The 25,827-nt window shown below is 41.0% G+C and overlaps 1 protein-coding gene across 2 annotated transcripts in view; it reads right to left on the minus strand.

The window, feature by feature from the left end:
- LOC138296699 (meprin A subunit alpha-like) overlaps positions 1 to 25,827 on the minus strand; it is an 81,290-nt gene that overhangs the window by 23,875 nt on the left and 31,588 nt on the right. Inside the window, exons 6-11 of one of the 2 annotated variants that reach the window (XM_069236074.1) lie at positions 25,198 to 25,315; positions 24,052 to 24,227; positions 13,234 to 13,455; positions 11,999 to 12,145; positions 11,353 to 11,568; positions 5,483 to 5,956 (exon numbers count right to left, since the gene is read on the minus strand). In XM_069236074.1, the coding sequence (XP_069092175.1) occupies positions 5,483 to 5,956; positions 11,353 to 11,568; positions 11,999 to 12,145; positions 13,234 to 13,455; positions 24,052 to 24,227; positions 25,198 to 25,315 (1,353 nt within the window). The remainder of the gene's footprint in view (positions 1 to 5,482; positions 5,957 to 11,352; positions 11,569 to 11,998; positions 12,146 to 13,233; positions 13,456 to 24,051; positions 24,228 to 25,197; positions 25,316 to 25,827) is intronic. The other variant, XM_069236075.1, reaches the window with a different exon arrangement.

Here is a 25,827-nt window from a genome sequence, read left to right on the forward strand (position 1 = left end):
GGTGCTACAGTGCTATGTTTATACAGTGTCCTAAATATTTATCAACTCGCTTCTAGGGCATCAATACACACAAGACCAGGTGAAGCTCATCAATGCAGTGTTCCGAGGGACACGCCGGGATTACCAGATATCTCATGTACATGCAGCTCATGCAACTGCTGTCGCGGGGGGAGGGGATCTAAAGAGCACCCCGGGGAGTTCCCCTTCCGAGGCATGCGTTGAGTGAGTCTCAGGGAAGTCAGGTGCATGCATGATCAGGTATGATTTTAGAGGGTTCCATATATCTCGGGGTCTGCATATGTGGTAAACTGCTCCTTACAATATGTTATGTTGTGTATCTATTCCTTAAATTTCAGTGCACTTGCATGTGACCCGGGTGGATGATCAATGACCTATTTTCAAACACTTCTTTACTGAAAAGAACAGTACTAGAAACCTTCATCCAGCCTTCTGGATGTGCACGGATACACTTGACAAAAATCTTTCGTCAAAATGATCCAGCGGTTTACAAGAATTCCTACAGAACGTAAACCTGCTGTTCACCATGAAGATTGAACCAAAACCAGTGAGATGATAACACCCTTATATCAATCAATGTATAAAATATAGCTTCAAGAAAAATGTTGAAGGGCATTACTGATATACTATTAGAGAAATAGTATTAGAACGATACTTGAGATCTACAACAGTCTTATTGCTGACATACTATTACATATGCAGTGCTACATCAGTACTTACCAGTTATGATAGCCTCTCTATTGAATGAATGAATGAAATCACTTCTAGAGCCCACGGCTAACTAAAAGTGTCCCGTCACTAAATTTGGCAAATATGGAGAAGCCTTGGGCACTAAATAAGAGAGTTTTTAATATTTCATGAAGGCAGTCTCATTTGTAATGTTTCATAAGTGGAATGGAAGCTGATTCCAAATTGAGGCTACTTGAAAGGAGAAAGATGAGCCCCTTGCCTCTTTTTCTTAAAAGGTGGAACAACCAGGATTCGAGCATTTATGGAGCGCAGAGATCTCGGAGGACAGTACTCATGGATCTTAGCGTTCAGGTGCTATTGACATACTATTAGATAGACATTACCCCATTGACACCTACTAGCTACAATAGCTTCACAATTTACATGGTATTAGTTAGATAGCACTATGTTGATTCTTACCAGCTACAAAATGTTAACATACCATTACATAGGCAGTACTACAGTCATGCTTACAAGCGACAATAGCTTTGCTATTGACATACAAGTACATAGAAGACCTACATTGACACTTACCACCAACAGTCACATCACCATCTACATACTATTCTACGGGCAGTACTGCATCGATGTTTACCACTTACAATAGCTTCACTATTGACAAACCATTATGTATACTGTATTATGGGCTTTACTATTGACATAAATTTCCATAAACAGTATCTGTGAGAAAGTCATCCTTTTAGCATGTTCACTTCCATGTCTTCTGACTGATACTGGTGGTAATTGACCCTAGTTGTGCCCTGGGCTCTGCTAACCAGGCCTAGGGTCACTGCTCCGAATAGAAGGTATATGGTAAAGTGGCACAATTACAATTGACATTGACAGACTCCTGTGAGTCCCTAGTAGATAATAGGGCAAGGGGGAATTCAAACTACCTATAAGTCCCTAGTATATAATAGGGCATGGAGTTTAGAGGATGAGTAGATTTCCTGCACTGGAGTGTGCACTGTTGTGTTGCCTGCTGTCATTTTTAAAGAAAGCCCTGCCTTGCCGACTGTCTTTAAAAAGTAAAATGTTTGCAAATTTGACTTTGTAATTAAAGGTAGTTCCAAAGTGATAATCTTTATATATAAGTCACCCTTGAGGAATTCCCTAGATGCCACAGGGATGGGGTGCCTTGTAACTGTAAGCAGGGACATTATAAACAATATTTTATATGCCCTGGTGATGTGAAAACTGCACCTTTCATTTTTCCTCATTGTAGATGCTAAGCTCCATAGGCTAACATGGAAATAATTTTCATAAGCATAGGTATTGCTAGGTAGGAGCTAAATATGTAATGAAAAGACTCAAAAGATTGGTAATGATAAATCCAACAACTTGCCACTGTTGAATTTATCATGACTAATACAGAAAATAAGTTATAAGACTTTCTTTTCTGGAAGCCAGTGGCCTCTCCTGATCGCTCGCCCTGAACAGGATTAGCCAGACTGCTTTGATGAGGTGATAGTGGCCTGCCCTGAGCAGAGGTTATCTAATGTGGGGGAGGAGGTCTGCAGCTGCAGAGGCCAGGAAGGGGGCTGGGTATATAAAACTGGGCTTCAAAAGAAACAGGTCAGAAAGGAATGCCAGCCAGGCCATCCCTCTCACCCTGTACCTCACAGATAGATAGCAGGCCCAGGAAAGGAATTTGCAGATGTCTAGAGAGGGAGTGTTAATGGAAATGAGCCACATCAGTAGGTTGGTTTAACCAGGTCTTGCTCCTCTGGAGGAAAATCGTCCATCTTGGAATTTTAAAGTGCAGAGCTTTATGGGACAAGAAAATGCAACACTTTGGAGGAAGCTGCAGCTCATTTGATAGGAGTGCCCCCTGCTTGTCTCCCAGGATGATTCAATAAATATCTGAGAGTTGTATTGCAACGCAGATCTGCTGCATAAAATTACAACAAGATGAAGGACTGCCTGCTGGAACCCTGGTATGCAACCCAGAGGACTGAAGTACAGCTCCTGTTGTACACTGTAACAACAGCCCTAAGGACTTTGCCTTGCTTCAAAATGGATTCAGCAGTGGGCTCCCTGAAAGCAACAGGTTAACAGAGCTTGCCTGCACCAACTATCACAAATGTCCCTAGTCTGGTGTGCACACAGTGGACTTTTAAGGCTTTGGCCAGGTGCATTGTGGGAATTGTAGCCCTAAACTTCCAGGACCATCCCAAAGCTTCTTAGATTTGTGTTTTGGACACATTGAACCCTCAAGAGAAACTTCAGGAAGAAGTTCCAGAAGTTTAGAGAAGTTTGGAGCAACTTTTGGAAAAAGCTCCATAAGTGGACCAACTGGACATCGTAAGTCAAGCCGACTTCCTTCTATCGCGACCCGGCCAGTATTGCAGGTTTGTCCCGCTGAAAGCTCCAGAGTTCTAGACTTCCAGGATTTGGCCCAGGCCCAGAGGAAAAGCAGTACGATGATGTTGCATCAAAATTAGCTTGCTGGGCAGAACCGCACAATGTCAAGAGAGAAAAACTCCTGAAAAGTGCGAAGGTAAAATTTTGACCGAGGCCTCCCGCTCAGTGTATCCAAGCAGAGCTTCATCATGCTCGTCCTCAAACTTTGACTCTATCCTGGTCAAGTGAGATCAGATGTCTCCAGCTGGCACTATTAATTTCTAAGCACTAGAAAGCACATTTTTAATTTAATCTTAAAAAAATCATAATTCTGTTTCCCTATATTGGATTTCTGATGTTTTGGTGTCATTTGAAAGATAGAAATATTTACTATTTTTATAAATTGACGTGAGATTTTTATTATGTGTTGCGTCTTACTTATTTACTGTATTGGTGTATGTAAATGCTTTACATATCTGTCTCTTAAGTTAAGCCTGCCTGCTTGATGCCAAGTCACCAGGGGTTGAACCAGGGGCTAATGTTTTCAGACCTTGACCCGACCTTTAATGTTTTCAGAATTTGACTTGACTTGACATTCACTTGGGGGCATTATTGCTAGTGGTGGGGGTGTACATACCTCTACTAATAACCAGCTTCCAACAGTATTGCATTATTGTTTACTACCTGCAGTACCTTCACTATCGACATACGATTGCATAGATAGTATTATACCCATGCTTACTTCTACATCAACCACATTAAATTGACTAACCATTATATAGAACCTGCTACACTGACATGGGAAGGGTTATGAGATTTGGTTATGGGTTGGGCTGGTGTTTGGCCTAAGGTTTGGGTAATGCATGGGCCAGTTGGGTTTGGGGTTTGCATTACGGGGAGGTTTGGTGTTAGGGTTAAGTGCATGGTTAGGCATAGGGTTAAAGTTAGGGTTAGAGTTAGAGTTAAGGGTGGTGGTGATAAATATTGCTGTTTTTATTATGTTGCTGGGTTAATGTAATGTGAAACATTACATGCACAGAGAGACAAGGGATCAGTGCGTTAGACTGTGGTGTCAGTGTGCGGAAGGCAGTATGAGATTGAAGAATATTAATACAAGACGGCGAACAGTGTCTTGTGTGAGAAAAATGGTATGAATACATGAAGGTGAATGGTGGCAGTGTGTTTAAAGCACTGTGAGAATGAAGGGGTGAATTCATTGAGACCCTGTGTGGAAAGAGGTGTGAGTACGAAGATGATCGGTGTCAGTATTATGAGCACAAGGTGAAATGTGACAGCTGAAGACGAGGTTGGCGTGGGCGTGAAAAGAAAATGAGATCAGAGCTGAGTGAGGACCTAATGCATTTTTCCTTATGACTTCTTTATAACATCCTCTAGGTGATTTCCTGGAAAATACTGTTCCCAAAAAGCAGATCATTTTTCAAATCTTGAAAGTAACTTTCAGAAAAGTCTGCCTGAATAACTCAGATCAAAAGAGCAACTCCTGCCTTTTAGAGAAATATAAAAACTCTTCTATTTAAATGACTTATGCCATTCAACTCGGCCCTCTGATGTCACTTTGGCATCCTACAGGCTTTCACACTATGCAAAACACAAAACAGGCAGGCAGCTAGACAGAGATAGATAGATAGATAGATAGATAGATAGATAGATAGATAGATAGATAGATAGATAGATAGATAGATAGATAGATAGATAGGCTGTTTGCCACTGGAATGTTAAGCGGGTGCAGAGACGGCCCCTCCACGAGAGGGGAGGAGCGTCGCCCTGCTAAAAAAATGCAGCCAAAAATGCCCCCAGAACTGAAAAATAAAATGGTAATAAAGTTTATTTATTACCATTTTATTATTCAGCACCCCGTCCTGAACCGAGTGTCAGGACGGGGCAGGGCCACTGCTGCTGAGTGACAGCAGCAGGGAGCTGTGCACTTTAGTTTAAAGTGCACATGTCCCTTTGACTGGCCATCTTGAAACGGCCAACCTCACATGCGCACTTTAAACTTCTCTAACCAAGCTGTCTTAAGACAGCTGGATTAGAGAAAACATAGGTATCCAGCACTATTCGGAGTGCTGAGAGAGGCCGCTCCGACCAATCCTGATGCTGCTTTCATGATGGTTACCAGCCTAAAAGCATTGTCAGGATTTGTTAGTGCTGTTTCCTGGTCCCTGCAACTGCGCTGGAGCCACAATAAGAGGAAGACGCTGTGAGAAGAGGAAGATGTGTTGCCATCAGGTAAGTGGCTTTTCTTTCTTTTTAAATTATTTTTATTGTGTCACCTGCGCCTCACCCACCCGTAAATACAAGCCAGTAGCCACTGATTGGGTGTCCGTCACCCCTAATCACATCTAAGGCACATTAAAATAAGTGTACTTACCATCCACTAGGTGATTTGGTTTACTAGTGAAACTTAAGCTCAAAGACATCCTGTCAACTGCATTGGGCTCTTGATCAAGAGCTGTGAGGACAACTTGTCTGTTTCCGGCAGGCCATTCCAGAATACCATCATTTTCACTGCTGCAGAGATGGAAAGTGACGGACACATAATTATTATAGGCTGAAGTGGGTGTTCCATGAGGGTAAAGCTTGAGTCCATAGGCGTAACCTTCAGAGCTATGGTACACTGGGCTCAGAAGGAAATCACCTTTGACTGTAGTTTGAATTAGTTGGCTGAAGTTACTTATATGCCAGACATTAGTGGGGCACCTTGTCTCCATCAGACTGATGTCGTCAATATAGATCCCTCCAGTGGAGTTGGCTGTATCCCCTTTGATGCCTTGGAAAGCATAGCGGAATTTTGTCTCAATGTCAAATGGGATGTGTGCCAAGTTCCATAGGTTCTTAGCATCACCTACAAAGAAAGAGATACCTCTGAGTCATTTAGTTTTGTCATGTTAAAGACACTTTGCTACCAGGTAGGATAGAGAAGTCACATTGCTAAATTCATGACCTGGCGGACACCAGAGATCTTTTTTGGTTCCTCAGTAATTTTGTTTGCAGATCATAGATTACAATTCATGGTTTGACTCTTGTTACTGCAGGGTAATGTGTTTCTTTCCCATTTCAAGAAATGCAGCACCTGATTCATATACATTTGTGTATATCTATGCATTGTACTCTTACACCTATGATTTGTGAATGCTAATGTAGGTTTGAGGACTCTGCAAACTGCTCAGGTGAAGGAAATAGTCAGGTTGCATGGTTTACCTTAAGTCATCATTTCAGAGAAGGATTCTCAAAGTTTCAAAAGTTTGTAATAGACTTTAGAATAGATCAGGCACCAATAGTTACAAATCATCAAGCTATCATCCACACACCATCTGACTGAACAACTGAATGAGGCCATTGAACTGTACTCCAGTTGTTTTACCACAGGTTTCTTGGCCATCAGTAGCAGAGTTGGCATTCAATAATTCTTTGCATAGTGCCTTAAGAATTTCATTTTTCTATTGTACTAATGGTTTCCATCCTAAGGTCTGGCCCTATTCTTTTTGAAAAGCAGGAATGTCATATGTTCAAGATTTACTTATTAAATTATCTCAGTTTCAGAAATGTAGGGGCATGTTTACTAGGGATTGGCACAGGGCAGCGCCTCAAGCCTTTCTGCTGCACTGCTCTATGCCATTTCAAAAGGGCAGAAATGCACTCTATTTACAAGATTCAGTGCATTTCTGTCCTTTCCCCCTGTGCTGGTGCACAAATTGCTACCTAGAGCCAAGGCAGGAACCCTGGCACTGTGGTGCAAGGAGATCTGCGTTGTTGGCAGGATTGTTTTTCTGCAGGAAGGGATGCCTTTCTTAGGGTTAGAGGTGCCAAAAGAGGCATCATAAAACGTATGCCCCTGGCAAATGAGGTGAATTCCGAAAAATTGTATGCAGTTATTCACAAATTTTTTAGGAGTAGTTGGTTGTTTCTTACATTGAAAATGCACATAGTCCTCTCTATTTTATATGGTATGTGGTGTAGGTGAAATGCATGTTTTCCACACAGATTATTTTCCATGGAGAAGTAAAAACGAAAATATTACATTTGGAAATGCACTTTTTTTCTTTATTGACTAATTCAAATGACTAAATGTTGCTGATAGGATACTCTTATAAACCAACTATTAAATATTTTCAGAACTATACCAAGTCAAAAGTCAGAACCTATTCTAAATGTTTAGGCACTCCCTAATCTGGATCCATTTGATTCTGGAAAATCATGTTATGTTTCTCTACATTAAATAGTACTTTGCCAATACATGTCACCTACATCATAGCTGTTCCATTAAATGCTAGCTTCTGGAATCAGTTTCAATACAGTATGCTATTCTACGTGTATGTTTGAGATGCACCCTTTACAATAAAAATGTTCTCCGGTAAGTGCTCCACCAATTCTTGGAGCTAGATCTATACAGTTTAAAATACTGAAAATCATGAATAAATAATACAATTGTGTTAGACCCATCAGCTTTCTGGTAATCTTCCCCCAGACCTTTTGCCTTCACCCCTCCTATTTTTGCTGAATTAATTTTTGGCCTAAGGGCTCTGTGCACTTTACCACTGGTAACCAGTGTTACAGTGCTTGTGCTCTCTCCTCTAAACATGGTAAAAGTGGCCTACACCTGATTGCCATATTTAATTTACCCATAAGTCCCTTGTAGAGTGGTATACCATATACGCAGGACCTATAAACTAAATGTTACTAGTGGGCCTGAGGCACTTATTATGCTACCCTCTTAAGTAGTCCCTTAAAACATGTCCTAGGTCAGCCTCAATGCAGTTTTCCCCCTTGCCAAGTCTTAAACTCCCCTTTTATTGCATATAAGTCACCCATAAGGGAGGCCCTAGGTAGCACGTAGGGCAGAGTGCATTGTAATTAAAAGGTTGGACTTGTATTTTTAAGTTTTACCTGTGAACAGGACCAAGAAATCCTAAATAAATTTTTCACTACTGGGAGGTGTCTCTCTCCTATAGGATAACATTGGGTTGTTTAATTACATTTAATAAGTGCTAACATTTGATTGGGAACAGGACAGTATTTCATGTTTAGTGTCTGAGAAATTGTAATTAGAAATCCTCCCCTAGTCTGGAGCCAAGGCAGGGGAGTCAGGAAACCTCAAGCACTTCAAGGGGAATTCTCTAGAAACTTCTCCTACTTCTATGTACCATGTATAAATAGGGGACCCTCAGACCCACTCTTCAGTACACCTCTGGACATGTGTATGCTACAGAAGAAGGGCTGCTGTGCTGCTTTGCTGCCAGAAGGACTGCCACTCTGTTGCCTTGCTACTCTGCTGCTCAGTTGCCTGCAGCCCCACTTGCTAAGAAGTAAGACTGGACATGCACCTTCATCCTAGACTCTATTGACTCCAAGGGTTAGCAGACTAGCCTCCTGTTTTAAGATGCAGGGACCTACCAAGGTCCAAAGGCTCCCTGCACCTGCCTAGCTGACCTGCTGCCTGGTCCTGCAACTGGACTTGCCTGAGCCCTGCAGTCCTCTGCTTTTCCTGACCCCCCCCCAAGCAGTGCCACTCATGTCATGGACCCTGGGTGGGGCTCTCATTTGAGCACCTCTCCAAAGAAAAGGAGAAATCCTGAACCTTTGAGATCTATGGAAATGGGCCAATTCAAACCAAATCTCTCCATCCATGCCCGCCAACAACATGAAGTTCCACCGAACCCCTTTTGTAACGTCTGACAGGATCTTCACACTACAGCAACGATCATCCCCGTCGTCTCGCCTGCTTTTCGCGCTACATCAACAACCATCCATGATGCTCTTGCTGCTCCTCGCAGCCTTTTCCAATCGGACGGAAGTTTTTGCCCTAGACTTTGAGGGTAACTCTTTCAGCAGGACTATCCTGGTACCTGTATTCAACTTGAGCTGCATCATGGTCAGCCTGAAGCTGTGACTTTCACAAACAGCCCAACTGTCATCCTGACCCAGACATGTATTTCACAGACAGGCAGAGGCACAGAATGGTTAAGCAAGAAAATGCCCACTTTCTAAAAGTGGCATTTTCAAACTTACAATTTAAAAACCAACTTCACCAAAAAGTGTATTTTTTAATTGTGAGTTCAGAGACTCCAAACTCTACATCTCCATCTGCTCCCAATGAGAAATTTCACCTAAAAGATATTTCAAGGCAGTCCCCATGTTACCCTATGGAAGAGATAGTCCTTGCCATAGTGAAAACCACATTTGGCACTATTTCACTATCAGGACATGGAAAACATACCAGTGAATGTCCTACTTTTTTAAGTACACTGCACCCTGCCCATGGGACTGCCTCGGGCTTACCTTAAGGGTGACTTCGTGTAGTAAAAGGGAAGGTTTGGGCCTGGTAAGTGGCTGCACTTGCCTGTTCAAAATGGCAGTTTAAAACTGTACACACAGACACTGCAGTGGCAGGTCTGAGGCATGTTCACAGGGCTACTCATATGGGTAGCACAATCAGTGCTGCAGGCCCACTAGTAGCATTTGATTTTCAGGCCCTGGGCACACGTGGTGCACTATACTAGGGATTTACTAGTACATTGCATATGCCAATCATGGATAATCGAATCACCAATGCAATTTAGACAGAGGGTACTTGCACTTTAGCACTGGTCAACAGTGGTAAAGTGTCCAGAGGCCTAAAGCCACCAAAAACGAAAATCAGTCCAGGATCAAAAACAGGAGGTCAGAAGCCAAAAGTCTGGAAATAAGCCTGCACAAAGGGTCATTTCCAACACCTCTCATCAGCCTGGCTAGCTTGAATCGAGTGGCGCAGTGAGCATGGGACCTACATGTGGGCATACCCTTCCCACTTAGGACAACAAAAGCAAAAAGAACAGATGATGGACGCAAGGGCGGAACAAATCTTTTTTGCATAAATACTTCACACAGTGCCTCCAAATTAAGCGTGACTACTTTTGTGCCAAGCTACCAGAGGGCTAAACACAGGGTAATTTAGGAGTTTTTGCAATCCACCCTGACAGGGATTGTGGCTGTTGCTTGAACATGGAGTCACCCCACTACCCCCTCCCTTCTACCAACAACCTAACTTCTCACAAATCAACTATGCAAAGACATATATTTTCAGAATTCCCATATAGGTTGTGGTGCTCTGATGTCGTTTTCTGTACTCTAACAATTATTTTATCAGCTAAATGAAACATTGAAAATGGTAACAAATAATAATTGGTACCAGCAATCCTTCACACAGGAATGCTAATAGTGCTCATCAGAATTTAGACTGCAACACTCATTTATAGAGCCAAATACTTGGTGAAGATCCCACAGCTTTTTCCATTTTAATGAGGAAACACAGGTGCAAGGATGCAGCCTATATTTAAACTGTGCTATACCAAATGCCTCAAGGTTGTGGCAAATCACAGTATAATTTACTGCCTGCAAGGGGAAGGTTAAATAGTTGAATAGCAGGTTAAATAGTTTAAAACATTCCTTATTAAGGGAATTGGACAACACAGACTAAGTGGCGGTCTTGATGCACCCGAGGGAGGGGGCCATTAAATCTAGGTTAAGTCTGATACAATTTAAAATCCTACACATGATATACTACAAGAGGGTTTACCTGCACAAATTCTAGAGAGCAGTGTCTCCCAACTACCTATGATGTGGGGCAGACGGGATCATTTCTACACATACTCTAGGACTGTCTCGGCATACAATCATACAGGTCTGGAATCCTGGGAGAAGTGGGAGAAGTGCTGGAGGAGGACATCCGTCCAGGTCCCAAATATGCCCTACTGCAAATACCAACTAACAGAGACATATCACACCCAAGCTTCCTTTAAGAAATCTGGGCCTAATAGTGGCCGAAATAGATGTGGCCAAGTACTGGGGATCACCAAGACACCCACCATTAGGGAATGAAAAATGGGAATGGACTTATATATGGTGGTCGAAAAGGTAACATAGAAGGATAGAGGATGCCCAAAGATGTTTTACAACATTTGGGGTCCTTGGCGGAAATACTGTGGCATTAATGAGGAAGAAAGGGAGGAAGGGTCCCCTCTTGATACAGTGCCAACATTGTATAATGAAAGACTGCTTACTGCATGACACGTCCTGATGCCTGAGTGACAGCCAAGAATCAACTTTATTACACTGTACCACTGTGAACATTGAACAAATGCAAATCCACTTCAATGTTATTGTTGTTTTAGGTGCACAGTTGGGCACCACATTAAGTTTGATGAAAAATCAAATCCAAACATTTAAAAAAAAAACATGTCTCAACACATAGATTTCTCTTACCATTTATGCTTTTCAATTTTAACAGCCTTCTAACATTCCCAGTTCCGTCGTCTTTTCTGATCCAGACAATGATCTGATCCTGTGGACTCCCATTCATCTTGTAAAAAAATTGGAGGCATTTTTTGGACCTCTGCGGGTACAGGATGCGAGACTCCAGTAAACCAGATTGTCCCTGTTTGCCACTTTTGGTGTCCAAGTACATATAATATCCTCCATCTCAAAAGGAAATATAGACACTTCAGTCAACAATTTGAAATAAATTGCGGATTCAGGTGTGATGGTAAAGTGGAGCATAATACAGCTCATTCCAAACAGAGTAAGAATGTGAAATATGACGATTTGAAAAACAGACATGCCTATACCAGCATATACCCAACAGCTTATTAATGCTCTAAATAATGTATATTATGTTTTGAACATATTATAGCAGAGCAAATATACAATTGGCCTTTAAGGTATTCTGGTTGTCCACCCACCTGAGGGTGGCTCATGTTTTTGAGTGTCAATTAAGCAACACTTTTAGTTTTTCTTATGTCAATATGTATACAATTTAATGCCTCCCACCCATGTTCTTTGTTATAATCAGTAGTACTGTACTTTGCACATTACAGTTCCCCAAAAAGAGGTTTCTTCCTATGTAGCCTACCTCTGCAGCCTCCAACTAAAGTATGATCTTCCTCTCCAGGTTTGCTAATCGTATGAGTCCATTCAGCACCATCCTGTACCATCCGGACCATTCCACAGATGTTACTGAACTCAAAGGAACATTGATCCAACATGGCGAGCGTTGAAGCTGTGTTACACAAAATAGATGTCATGCACAGGTGAAAATATGACAGGGTTTATCATGATTTTCATAATTTACTATTTGGCTTGTTTTAACTGTCTTGCAAGCTTATCTAAAAGTGATTGTGTTGGAGCCATGTGCTAACCTTATAAAATTGAAATTTACTATTAACAAAACAGCTTGCATATGATTTAGTTTCTCTGACAGTCTCCGTGAAATTCTTAATAAAGGCAACTCAATCGAGGTCAATTGGAACAGGTGTAGTCTAATTCAAAGATTTTACTAACACTTCTTTGCATCCTAGCTGCCTGGGAATAAAAACAAACATGAACGACATAGGTCAGGAGGGAATCATTCAATACCAGGTTATCCACTAACAATGTAAATGATTTCCAGTCAGAGTCAATGTGTGTAAGTTTATCTTATGGTGATATCCTGACACTCTAGTATGAAAAGGACCTACTCTGAACACCCATGCTGCAAACCCTAGAAGCCTTATTCATAAAATCCCTTTGTCAAGCAATACATTCCCTAACTCAAATAGTTAGGTGCATTCAAATGTGAGGTAGGCATATCCCCAAATGCAATTAACCTTTGTAGTGTACTCTGGTTCATGAATCTTTCTGGTGTATGCAGAGTCATAAATCCTGAGAATCGTTATGATGTAGGCAGACTAATGAATCCTGAGAATCTTTGTGGTGTATGCAGTCATGAATCGTTGTGGTATATGCAGTCATGAATCCTGAGAATCTTTGTAGTTTACCTTTATTTATGAATCCTGTGAATCTTTGTGTTGCATGCAGAGTCATAAATCCTGACAATCTTGTGGTGTAGGCAGATTCATGAGCATAAATTAATCTTTCTGCTAGATGTAGATTCATGAATTCCATAAACCCTTGTTGTTCTATTATCCATTCTGCAAACTGAGTCTAACATTTTTCCTTACACTGACCCACCTAGCTTCAACTAGGATTGACTTTTAAATTGTTTTGTGTTTGCTGTCTTTCATACGGACATTAACATCTTTTCTAAGATTGATTGTGACATTGTACTGAGCCAGATTTGTAAAGAAAAATATTGTAGAACAAACTTACTGCAATTGTACATTCGGTTCAACCTCTCCAGATCAATCTTACTCAAATCCAGTCGCTGCCCAATGATGTCATTGAATGCAGGTATTTTCGTTGTGATTGTGGCAACATTGTAATTTTTGTTAAAAGACAGTGGCCCGTAATGCATAACTGAGTCGTAATCATATGGTGTGTTGAGGTCGGAAATAAAATCATCATCATACTTATCGAAGGCATATGCGTAACCTGAAAAGAGATGTGTCAGTATATTTTTACCAATCTGTCATACATTTGACAAAATCTAGTGATCCCAATTATCATGGACTTTTTTTCTTCTGTCTGAATGTGGTAGGTCTGGAAAAAGTCAGTATTTACAGCTGTGAAATTTACATCTGATCCACAGAGCCAGACACAGGTGTTAATCCATAGGCAATGGACCAAAATGATCTACACACACATTAGTTGACTATGTAGTTAAATTTTCAAGCTTTTGAACATTATTGGGCATACTCAGGGTTAATATAAGCAGTGACAAAGGAAACCCAAGACAAACGTGGTAAACACCCAGTGAGTTCTAACTTAGAAATTACATATTCTTCTTTAAAACTGACTTTTGTCTCTAACTTGTGTAAGTTACATTGTATTTACTAGGGTAGAAGGAATCAAAATAAGAGCGTGTAACTTAAGTATGCATCTATAATATGTACAATCTTAAATTTTTCAAGTGTCATTTCAGGGCAAGGTCATGGGAAAATATAAATGTGATGCCCTTCACCGTAGAAGTAACTTTTTAAACATTTACTAACATGTTTAAGTGTGTTTCCCACACTTATAGGTATATTTAATTTAGAGTGGAAAGTTCCAAGCATAACTGCTGCAAAAAGAATGGGAAATGGCACCCATCACCAGAGTTTACAGGTGGGTGGAGGAAGAAAAGAAATGTTTGGCAAAAATATTTGTAAGTGAGAAAAAACAGCAATTCCAAAGTTAAGTTAAAACATTCTACAATCCATAACCTTTGGACTGGTGTACTTTACTTAATATGTGAACTATAAACACCTACGGCAGGAAACAGTCTTAAGTGTATTTTTAATGCATCCTTTACAGCTACAATTGTTCCCTATGGCTGCTGTAAATTATGTTAACTTAGAACTAAAGGTTAGTAAACACCCCTAACGTGTACTTTCAAAACACACATATATTTACTGTAGACTCTCTGTGTTTCAGGCAGCTTGGCCTTTTAAAGTGCTGTTTTTTAGCCGTGACTGTTTGAATTTTCCCTCTTAGTTTGTGGCTCAAGACTGCATAAATTCCCCCTCCACCTTTTTTCTAAGTAAAAAGGCTACATACAGCTTCCAGAGTGTGTTTAGGGGACTGCTTAATCTGTTTCTGTGATTTAAATTGTGTTTAGAAACTGTCTGCATCCTCTGTTTTTGCCTTAAAAAAGCCACATTTCAGAGTGCGCAACAAGCTGTATTTCAGTGTTTTTTTTATAATCTCTCCCTTACCTGGAAAGTAGAGTCTGCTAGCTTGGAAGTGTGGATTCAGCCTGTCTGTATCCAAAGATATTGTGAGTTGAGCAGCAGCTCCCCCCTCCCTTCCCACAGGGACTGTGCTTCAGTTAACTTGGCCCTTATATAAGTTTCTATTGGTTGTTGCATATGGTGTTGACATAGGTTGTTGGGGCTGGTCTTTCTATTGGCTTAGGGATTAGAGTTGGGCTTGTGATTGGTAGTAGGGCCGAGATTCTGATTGGTTCCTGGTTTTTAGGGCTGGGCTTGTGATTGGTAGTAGGGCTGAGATTCTGATTGGTTCCTGGTTTTTAGGGCTGGGCTTGTGATTGGTAGAAGGACTGAGATTCTGATTGGTTCCTGATTTTTAGGGCAGGGCTTGTGATTGATAGTAGTGCTGAGACTCTGATTGGTTCCTGGTTCTCGGGTTGGGGTTGTGATTAGTTGCCAAGATTAGGGGTATGATTGGTGATTAGGGCTGGGTCTCCCATTGGTTGTTTGAATAAGGTTTGGAAATCTGATTGGTTAGGGTTAGGACTAGGTCTCTATTGGCCAGTAGGGCTATTTGAGCCTGCATCACAAACTGACCACATACAGATTTCAATGTCCCACCATCCAACACAATACCCCATATACAACACCTATACACATATCCACCACAACGACAGCAGTAAAACACCTTCATTCTCACAGCAAACACTATTCTGTCCACTCCCACTAACACAACCTGCCATCACCCACACAACACAAAACCACACTATACATTACTTTCAGCCTTCCAGATACACACTCCCTATTCATACAAACTAACAACACTAACCTCTATTTGCTCCCCACAGACCACCTTTTATCATGACAATTCCTAAGCCCAGCCTTCCAACACACCATCTACAAACACCCTTTCACTCTCTTCACCAACTACACTCAACCATACAATCCTCACACTCCACTCCACCACACATATTACCTCTTCCAGTCATCACAACTAACACAAACTCCCCTGACTCACATCCATCCCCTCATACACACCTCATACATTCATCTCCAAATCACATCAACAACCCCCTCTAAAACTCTAATTCCACTCACCAGCACTAACTCACATACAAATCCCTCACCAAAAACCGCTACATCAATATCCCTTCTCCACTATTCCACAAAAACAATACAGACCACACACATCAGCACCTCAAATCAACACAAACTTTCCTTATACTTATTGTCACACCCACTCCCACCCTCATGACTACAAAAGAATACAAATCCCATCCAATCTTTACCCCTCCAGTCTCACTCTTCACAAACATCTACCACAAGCACCCCAACACAGCAACATTCATTCACCCGCCTCTCATCCATTGCACAATTTAGAGCCTTACATCATGATCCACATGCTCCTCCACCACCCCTAACCCATACTCCATCCACACTAAACAGACGCACACAAAATAAGCAACATACCACTCTTAACAACTTTGCATCCCCTTGTCTATTACATAATAAGGCTACCCCACAAAAAACAGTACACTCTTCATGTCTCTCTCAGCCACCAAGTCCACCACCCACACACACAGACCCAACAAAATGCCTCCTAAGCCTGCTGGAAGAGAAACACTATATTGAAAAACAAGACTATTGTGACCCTCACACAGTTATCACAACGAACAACACACCCGCTACAAGCTCAAAATACACTGCTCACCCTTCTCCTAAACAAAACAACACCGCCACTAACACACTTTTTCTAAACTGCCAGCTCATAAAAGCTCGGTCACTCTCAAAAAACAAGCACCACATCTACGACCTGCTCACAGACACACAACCTGATTTACTATTCATAACAGAATCATGGTTGGGAGATGACATGGCCCCAGTGTTGCATGAAGACCTTCCTCCAGACTATCAAACCATCACACGAAGCCGTATAGGCAAGAGAGGAGGTGGACTAGCTATTATATTCAAACAGGCAATAAATCTCAGTAAAACAGACAACATTTCCATACAAGGTTGCGAAGCCCTCCTCACCAGATGCCACCCTACTCCAACTTCCTCCTGTAACTCTCTCCTCCTTTTTAGACCTCCACCTAACAACTCTACATCCCCAGAAGCTTTTCTAGATACAGTCTCAAACCTTATTACATTATACTCAAACCTATGCATTCTTGGGGACGAAACATTTTGGGGGTCATTACGACCCTGGCGGTCAGAGACCGCCAGGGGTAATGTGGCGTCCAACAGGCTGGCGGTACGGAGACCCGTATTACAACCGTGGCAAGCAGCGCTGCCCTGGGGATTATGACTCCCCTACCGCCAGCCTGTTTCTGGCGGTTTGCACCGCCAGGAAGAGGCTGGCGGTAAGGGGTGTCCTGGGGCCCCCTAACAGGGCCCCGGGCAGCTTTTCACTGTCTGCTTAGCAGACAGTGAAAAGCGCGACGGGTGCTACTGCACCCGTCGCACGGCCGCAACACCGCCGGCTCCATTAGGAGCCGGCTCCTATGTTACGGCCTCATCCCCGCTGGGCTGGCGGGCGTAAACTTGGTTTGCGCCCGCCGGCCCAGCGGGAATGTCGTAATGGGGTTCACGGGAGGGCGGCTGCATTGGCGGCCGCACGGCGGTTACCGCTTGGCAGGCGGCGGTAGCCGCCCGCCAAGCTTGTAATGACCCACTTAGTTTGACAAACCCAATATGCCCCATCACCTGGCCTAGTCGCATTGAACCTACATCAAATTGTACACAATCCCACACACATCGCTGGACACATCCTAGATGTCATTTTTGCTAAGCTTGAACTAGTTACTGTTCATAGCATCACCCCAATCACATGGTCAGACCACCATTTGATAACTTTCCAACATAAAACACCACAAATCAACACACCCTACAACTACTTACATACATGCACCTATCGGCCTTGGAGCAAACTCAGTTTTGATGACTTAGAAACACAACTAATAGCCAACACAGATCTAGATACAATTAATTCTGTTCCAAGACTTTATGAGTGGCTACAGGAAGCGTTTGATATCCTAATACCAGTCAGAAAAACTAAACACGACAAAAGAAAATCAACACCTTGGAGAAACACAGAACTTAAAAAGATAAAGCAACAAATCAGAAAGTTGCAGCGGACCTGGCTCAAAACAAACAGCAGTCAAGACAAACTGCAGCTATACAAACTTAACAGAATATACAAATCATCAATCAAAAAAGCTAAAAAAAGGTACTTTTCAGACAGAATTTAAAATGCTAATTCTTCAGCCAAAGAATTTTATAAAATTCTCAATGAATTTCGAAAACCTACATGCATGGAAGGAAGTCATCCCACTACTCAAGATTTCACAACCAAACTGGCAACTCATTACACAACCAAGGCAGACACATTGGGCTCCTATTTAAAACAGAAGAAAACCATCAGCACCAACCCCTTTCCTAAAATACCCTCTAAGATTAAACCAACCCAGCCTCTACAGTCCTTCAAACAAATATCACAAGGTGAATTTATGGGTTTGGTCAAAGCAAGCAGACCTTCTGGTTGCCCTTCTGACCCTTGCCCACCACACATCTTCAAGAACATTACTTTATCTACTTCTGCTGCCTCACCTATAAGAAGAATCATCAACAACTCTTCAACTACAGGAACCTTTCCTGTAGACCTGAAAAAGGCATACGTATGACCGTTATTAAAGAAAACAAACCTAGACCCGCAAGACCCCAACAACTACAGATCAACTACAAATGGACCTTTTCTGGGCAAATTGATAGAAAGAGCAGCATTCACCTATATGTCACAATTCGTTGAAGGCAATTCTATACTTTCAGAAAACCAACCTGGATTGTGCCCAGGAAGAGGCTCTGAATCGGCACTCGTAGCAATCTGGGATGATCTGAAAAACACAGCCGATCGTAATGGAGTTGCTGCACTACTTCTCTTGGACCTCTCGGCTGCCTTTGATACAGTTGACCATGACACCCTAATTCAAAGACTCCACAAAGCCGGCATAGAAGGGACTGCTCTCGACTGGATTACATCCTACCTTCAAAAAAGAACTAATATAATCTATTCTCCCCTCTTCTCGTCCAAACCCTACCTCACAAAAGCAGGGGCCACCCAAGGATCAAACATGTCAAATTTGCTTTTCAACATCTACATGATATCATTACCAGAAGTGATCAATGATTTTCATCTCACATGTTACAACTATGCAGATGACACACAAATACTACTTAAATGAGAATGCCCCAGAAACATTGAAAACTCACAAATCTTCAGTTGCCTCTGAGCCGTTGATCAGTGGATGACTTGGAGCCATCTCAAACTGAATGCCTCCAAAAACAGAAATACACATATGTGGTGACTGGAAAAATAATGACCCACTGTGCGCCTGACCTGACGATCTCGAACCACCTCCTCAATTATCCAAGGAAGTTAAAAACCTTGGAATCACCATGGACTTCAAGTTAACAATGAATGCCTAAGTGGACAAATTAGCATCAACAAGCTTCATCACCTTGAAGCCACTACGACGCATCTTCCCCCCACCTCGGATTTCCACACAATGTGCAGGCTACTATCTTGCTTGTACTATCCAAACTGGATTATGCCAATGACCTCTACCATGGATCATCTCTATCTACTATGACAAAACTACAACAAATTCAGAACTCGACAGCCAGGGTACTATTCCATGTAAAGCCAGTCACAAGCCCACATATCCCCTGCCTTGAGAGCACTACACTGGTTACCCGTTGCCAGAAGATGCACCTTCAAGCTGCTTTGTATCACCCACAAAGCTATTCATGGACCAGGACCACTTTTTATCAGAAACAAAATAATCAAATACATTCACCAAATAAACCTCCGGTCAAGATTGGCACCCCGCCTTAGAACACCACCATCCAAGAAAAAGACTATAGGTGGTACATCCTTCTCCGTTCAAGCAGCCAAGCTATGGAATTCATTACCCCCAACTATAAGATCCACAGATAACTATTTTGTCTTCAGAAGACTACTTAAGAGTTGGCTCTTTCCTTCATAACCACCATATTCAAACAGCTATGGACTGCATATGCCTGTGTTGACAAGTATTTTTTATCTGATTATGTGTATATTCTATTCTAGATATATATAGTTCTTTAGAAAATATGTATTGCTACTATGTCATAACAATAAAATACACACATACTCTTTAAACCTGTTTAACTAATGTATATTTACTCACGGTTAAAATATGTATAGTTATGCACATATATATGTGTATATTTGTATGTATTCATGTGTGTATGTATGTGTATGTGTGTGTGTATATATATATATATATATATATAAATATATATGTGTATGTTATTCTATGCTTAACATATTCATAGGTCATTGCATAGCTCTTAGATAAGTCGTTATATTAAATACTTATGAATCCCTGCTCTCATTTAATATCACACTGATCAAATGTTTATTATCATAGGTATTTGGCTATTCAAAAATTGAGTAAAGATAAGTAAATGTTAGAAAAGTACACTTATTAATTAACTTCAAATATTACAAATCTTGAAGGTCTGTGTTTATACAATACTACTTTTCTTCAGATATTATACCCATTATTATATTCCTTGGACATATATTCCCTTACTATGTACTCTAGTCCTATTGTACTAGAGAAAAAAAAAATAATCTATTAATAAAATTCAAGTTATAAATAAATCTAATATATATATATACATATATATATATATGGAGATATAAATATAAAATAATCAGAAAAAATAAATAAATGAAATAAAAATAATGATCAAAAAATACTTTTGCTCTCTTGTAAGCTTTACTTTGTCTACCCATCACCATATGTCATGTCTCTATCAATCTATCCTCCATTCACACTCTGACTCATCCCAAATCCATTCTACTGCTTTCATCCCCTAAATAACCCTGCCTAAGCTCTTCCCTCCTCTTCCACATCTAACCCACCCAAACCTCAGTTTACTACCATGATCTCCCAAACAGCTTTTCTCCCTCATTTATCTCACCTTTAACTCCTCCAAAACCTCTCCTGCTACTATCATCTCCTTAACCCTTTACACCGACTCTTCCCTCTTCCATCCCCCCTTTACTCATTCGAAGCCTAAATCTTATTACTGTAAACTCCCAAGTAACACTTTTGGATTCTTCTCTTTTTCCCCCCTCCAACACTCCAGTCAATCCAACTAACAAACTCACATATCCGCGGCTCAAATTAACTCATAATAATACTATAACTGTACTCATATTTCCCTATACTAATCCACCACTAATTCTTTTTGGGTTCCGAAGTAGCGTGGTTCTCGCCAAAAAGCGATTTGACGCCTCGTCAGGGGTATTAAGCGCTATATAAATACTATTACAATTACAATTATAATATCATTAACAGTACATAGGCATGGTAGATACCAGGATGGAGGAAGTAGACCCTGACACACAGTCCTTACAGCATTACAGGGTCTGCATTTGGAGAGCGGTGGGGTCTCCCAGAACAAATGATAGTGAAGTCCATGTGCGTTACATTAGAGACCAATCAGAGAAACTGGGTGGTATAGAATAAACTATGATGGATTCTGGGGAGGATTCCTTGTTAGGATCCCATGGAGAGACTGGAGTAGAGTCAGGCTCGCTTATCGCCCAAGCACAGGTTTTCCCCACACATTGAGGATGTCCCAAATTTGCTTTCCGTGGTTTCTGTGATCTTCACTTGGATTTCCAATGTCACCGAGTCAAGGGGTTACTCTTTAGCACTGACACTGAACTTGCAGTATCCCCTTCAGAGAGTTAAGGCCAAAGAAGATGAAAAGGCCAGGAAATCAGAGAGGGCTAAGCTACGGTTAGCTCACCAAAAACAAAAGCAAAGTGGAGGGACAGGAGGAATGGGCCTGACAGGTAAGGAATAGAGAGGTAGGGATGGGAAAGGGAAAGGGAAAGGGAAATAGAAAGATAAGAGGAAAAGGAATACAATTGGAGAGAGAAAGAAAAAAAGATAACCTTTAAGAAGGGGAATCTGGGTATTGAACAGATAAAGTTATTTCTAGGAAAACCAAGTCCTCCTCCAACTCTGCAGAGTAACCTGCCAAGCTCCAAAGGATGTATGTATGTATGCATGTATGTATGTATGTATATAGAAAGCAAGTATATTTTGAAATGGTTTGCAAGCTTTGAGATCGCTTGTAGAGCACAGGCTTTGAACAATGCATTTAAAGCAGCCGCTTAAGTTTCATTTTGCTGGAGGTTACAGCTGTCATTGCCTGTGACTGACCAAAGACAGATTGATGCTACAAAACTGCTAAATATTCCATGTTCTCTGATTATGATTATCGATATGGTTGTGAACCAACAATGGATAAAAAAGTCTTTACAATTGCCTGAGCTCATCAATTTTCTTACATTGGTTTTAGACAAGTCACAGGTTTTTTGGCTTACATATTTTAAATAATTTGAACAGCTGAATCTACAATTCAAAATTTGCTGTTTTCAATAAACCAATGTTGTGCAATAATGCCTCAATATAACTCAGCCACCTCTCTTCATCCATTGGTCTATTGTTGGATCATTCACATGTTGCTTCCTCCCACTATAGCATACAGCATGGGGCAGTGAGTCAGCCTACTTAAGCCACTGGTTACCTTTACTATGACTGTCTGAATTTTGCTCTTTCACAAGGAGCACGTCTACACCCAAGCTAGTTCCTTTCAGTGCCAGTTTTTTTATTTTGACTTCATAATGACTTTAGTGTTACTTTTGTGCTTAGGGCCTGAAGTGATAGCAGGACACCTCTGATTCCCATCTCCCACCAATGCTGTTGTAAGTTCCTTTTGGAGTGTTCTGTTTTCTTGACAGCTGCTATTTCACAGCATACCTGATCAGATTGTGTCCATTTGAAACTACTCTGTATTAATTTATCCTTTTTTATTCTTGTTCTCTTCTTTCATTCGTTGTTGTTTCTTTCTTTATCTCTTCTTTCCTTCTTTCTTTTCTTTCTTCCGTCTCATTCTTTCCACCTTTCTTTCTTGCTTTCTCTTTGCTTCTTATTCTTTCTGTCCTTCCATCTTTTGCTATTTCTTTCTCTTTCCTCTGTCCCTCTTTCTATCTTTCCTTCATTCCCTCTTTCTCTTTCCTTTTCACATGTGTTTCTTTTCTTTCCTTTCCTTTGTTCATTCTCTTTCTTTCTTTCGCTTTCTCTCGTCATCTTTCTTTCATGCTTTCTTTCTCTTTATTTCTCTTTCATTCTTTCCCCTTTCTTGTCTTTTTCTTGCTTTCTTGCTTTCTTTCTCTTTCCTTTTGTCTTGCCTTCTTTCTTGATTTCCTTCCTTCCTTGCCTATCCTCTTTCTTTCCTCTCTACCTTCTTTCCTGCCATAATTATTGCCTTCTTTCTTTCCTTCCTGCCTGTTCTTTCCTTTCTGACTCCTTTCTTTCCTCCTTTCTTTCTCTTTCCTTTTCTTTCTTTTTCTCTTTCTCACTTTGTTTCTTTCTCTCTTTCCTTCTTCCCTTCATTCTTGCATTCTTTCCTTCATTACCGATTGACTTGTTGGGTCTGTGTTAGCCAAGACCTTTTTTTTAACCAAACGTATGTGTATAACATGGTTACTTATATGTGTTTCAACCAGACTTCATCCATTAGTCAGTAGTTGGTGTCATGCACATTTTCTTCCATGCACTCCAACATGCAATGTATCACCCCACTTTAGCCGCTACCTGAATTAACTAGGAGTTAAAACATGGCGTCCTTTCACAAGGAACACATCCCCACACAAAGTAGTTTACTATGCTACTATGTAGGTTTTATGACACAAAATAAACATTTGGCTGTAGTAAATTATTTTTTTAGATTTATGAGGGCCTGGCATATTTTCAAACAATAAAGTTATACCAAAACCATTATAAAATTAATAAGAATTTTCAGAAGGCTGGAGGCCAACGCCAGACCTATTGGCTGTGCCATTGCTTGTTGAGCATCAGATTTGGGCCACACAAATCCAAATTTGCTATATTGGCCAAATAGAGAAATAGACTATTCCTACCATTTTGTGTAGTCCAGGTGGTTCTCCCTTGCTGGTAAAATATGGTCCGGTGAAATCCACGAACCATGCAAACCTGACGAACTGCCCTCGATGGCTGGATGGCTGCTTGCCTACAGCCTGATTTTTCCATCCGTGGAAGAGGAAGCCAATCAGCGAAATAACATGGATTATCACAGCAATCTCCCAAATTTGGAAGGGAAACAATTTCTCTGAGCCTCACCACAGGCACAGTTTTCCATGACAAACCTTTCTGATGACATGATCAGAAGCATTGGGTAATGCACTGCTTACCCTCAATGATTTCATCCCACCAAATCTTGACATAGTCATCACGGTCGGTCCTTGAGTGTTCATGATAGAATCCAAGAGCATGCAAGAGTTCATGTTCAACAATGGACTTATAATCGCATCTTTCCCCGATGGACAGACTTTGCCCCTTTTGTAAGTCACCAACGTATGACCAGCATCTGCAGACATGAAAAATGAACATTCACACTTGTTTGTTTAATAAACTATGTGAACGTGAACTGCAAACACCTGATTTGGGCAGCCAAAGGTTCTGTCTTCAGGGGCTGATGGCCAAAACCATTTTCTGAGCACAGTTGTCTCCTACAGTTAGGAAAACGTTGAATTTATGCTTCGAATTTAGAAATTCTAATCTACTGAAACAAGATTTTAAATCTTAAATTTCACTTTCAATAGGGTGAAATCCTCCAAGGGAGTCAATCTTCGATCTATTTTACATTTAGAACAGGATCACTAAAATGTTTCCAAGAGACGGTAATAGGGATACGTTCGAAATGTTGGAAACACCCACTAAGTCCGCATTTCTAAAAAATTTGCATTAAAAGTGGGAAAATAGCCCCCATGGCCTTTGTGGCAGCTTTTTTTCAAAGAATGAAGTAAAAGGTAAGGGTTGGAGAAAATAGGAAGGACAAAATATGGACAGCTGTACATTTCCCTTACCTTACACCAGTGAATTGTCTGCCTTGTGATAAACAGCTGGTGTAGGTTTAGGGAAACATGTAAATATCAAAGTTTTATGGATTTCTTTGCAAGACCAGCGGCCTCTATAATGTTCTGGACTTTCTTTTTACACTTAGGGCCTAATTTAGAGGTTGTTGGAGGGGTTACTCCGTCACAACAGTGACAGATATCCCATTGGCCAAAATATAAATCTCCTTATATCCTATGGGATTCATATTTCGGCGGAAGGGATAACCCTCCGCCAAACCCTAAATCAGGCCCATAATTAGTAGATCCACATATCCATGTGTACAGCTGCGGATTTCCATGATTTGCAAAAATTGTAAATGTGTGGGAAACCATATATAGACCCACATTTGGAAGATACACTTTTTTGTTTCTGAGAACTGGACTCTCACTCATTTATATGCTGTCACTATATCCCAAGTGACCTAAATCGAAAGAGCTTACCCATCGAGCTTCTCAAACTTGATGTATGTCTGCTCCCCTTCATGCGGTTTAAAGTCCACGCAAGACTTTAGACGGAACATTTCAAATGCTTGAACGATCACACCTTTAGAATTTAGGTCTGAAAAATACACACATATATCTATTTTAATAATTGTGTTGCAGTGCCTTACAATGCATGATCTAAACATCTGAGTGAGAAGGTCTCACACCTGGTAGTTCAAACAACAATTGGTAAGTAGCAATTGTCAATTCAGTCTGTGTTACGTCCTGACAAAATGAGTGATCTTCTGCACATCTCTATGTTTTTTCCACTCAATTCACATTTGGACTGTTGTAAAAATTGTGTCTGGGCCTTATTGTTTCAGATACTTCTCATTAGCATACAGATGGGCTTTGAGGCTTTTCCTCAGATTGGCACTATCTGTATGAATTACATCATTGCCTGCTTAACACTTAACATATCAAATCAACTTTTTCAGGCAATTCACATGAACAATGCAGAACATTTACTAAAGGACTTGATGTAGAGTTTGGTGGAGAGGGTTTTTGCAGGAGCGGCTCGCAGTGCTTTGTAGGGGCGGGGCGGCACGAGGGGGGTTAATTAAAAAAATAAAAAACACTTACCTGCAT

This window comes from Pleurodeles waltl, chromosome 5 (genome assembly GCF_031143425.1).
Source record: "Pleurodeles waltl isolate 20211129_DDA chromosome 5, aPleWal1.hap1.20221129, whole genome shotgun sequence".
Classification (NCBI taxonomy): domain Eukaryota; kingdom Metazoa; phylum Chordata; class Amphibia; order Caudata; family Salamandridae; genus Pleurodeles; species Pleurodeles waltl.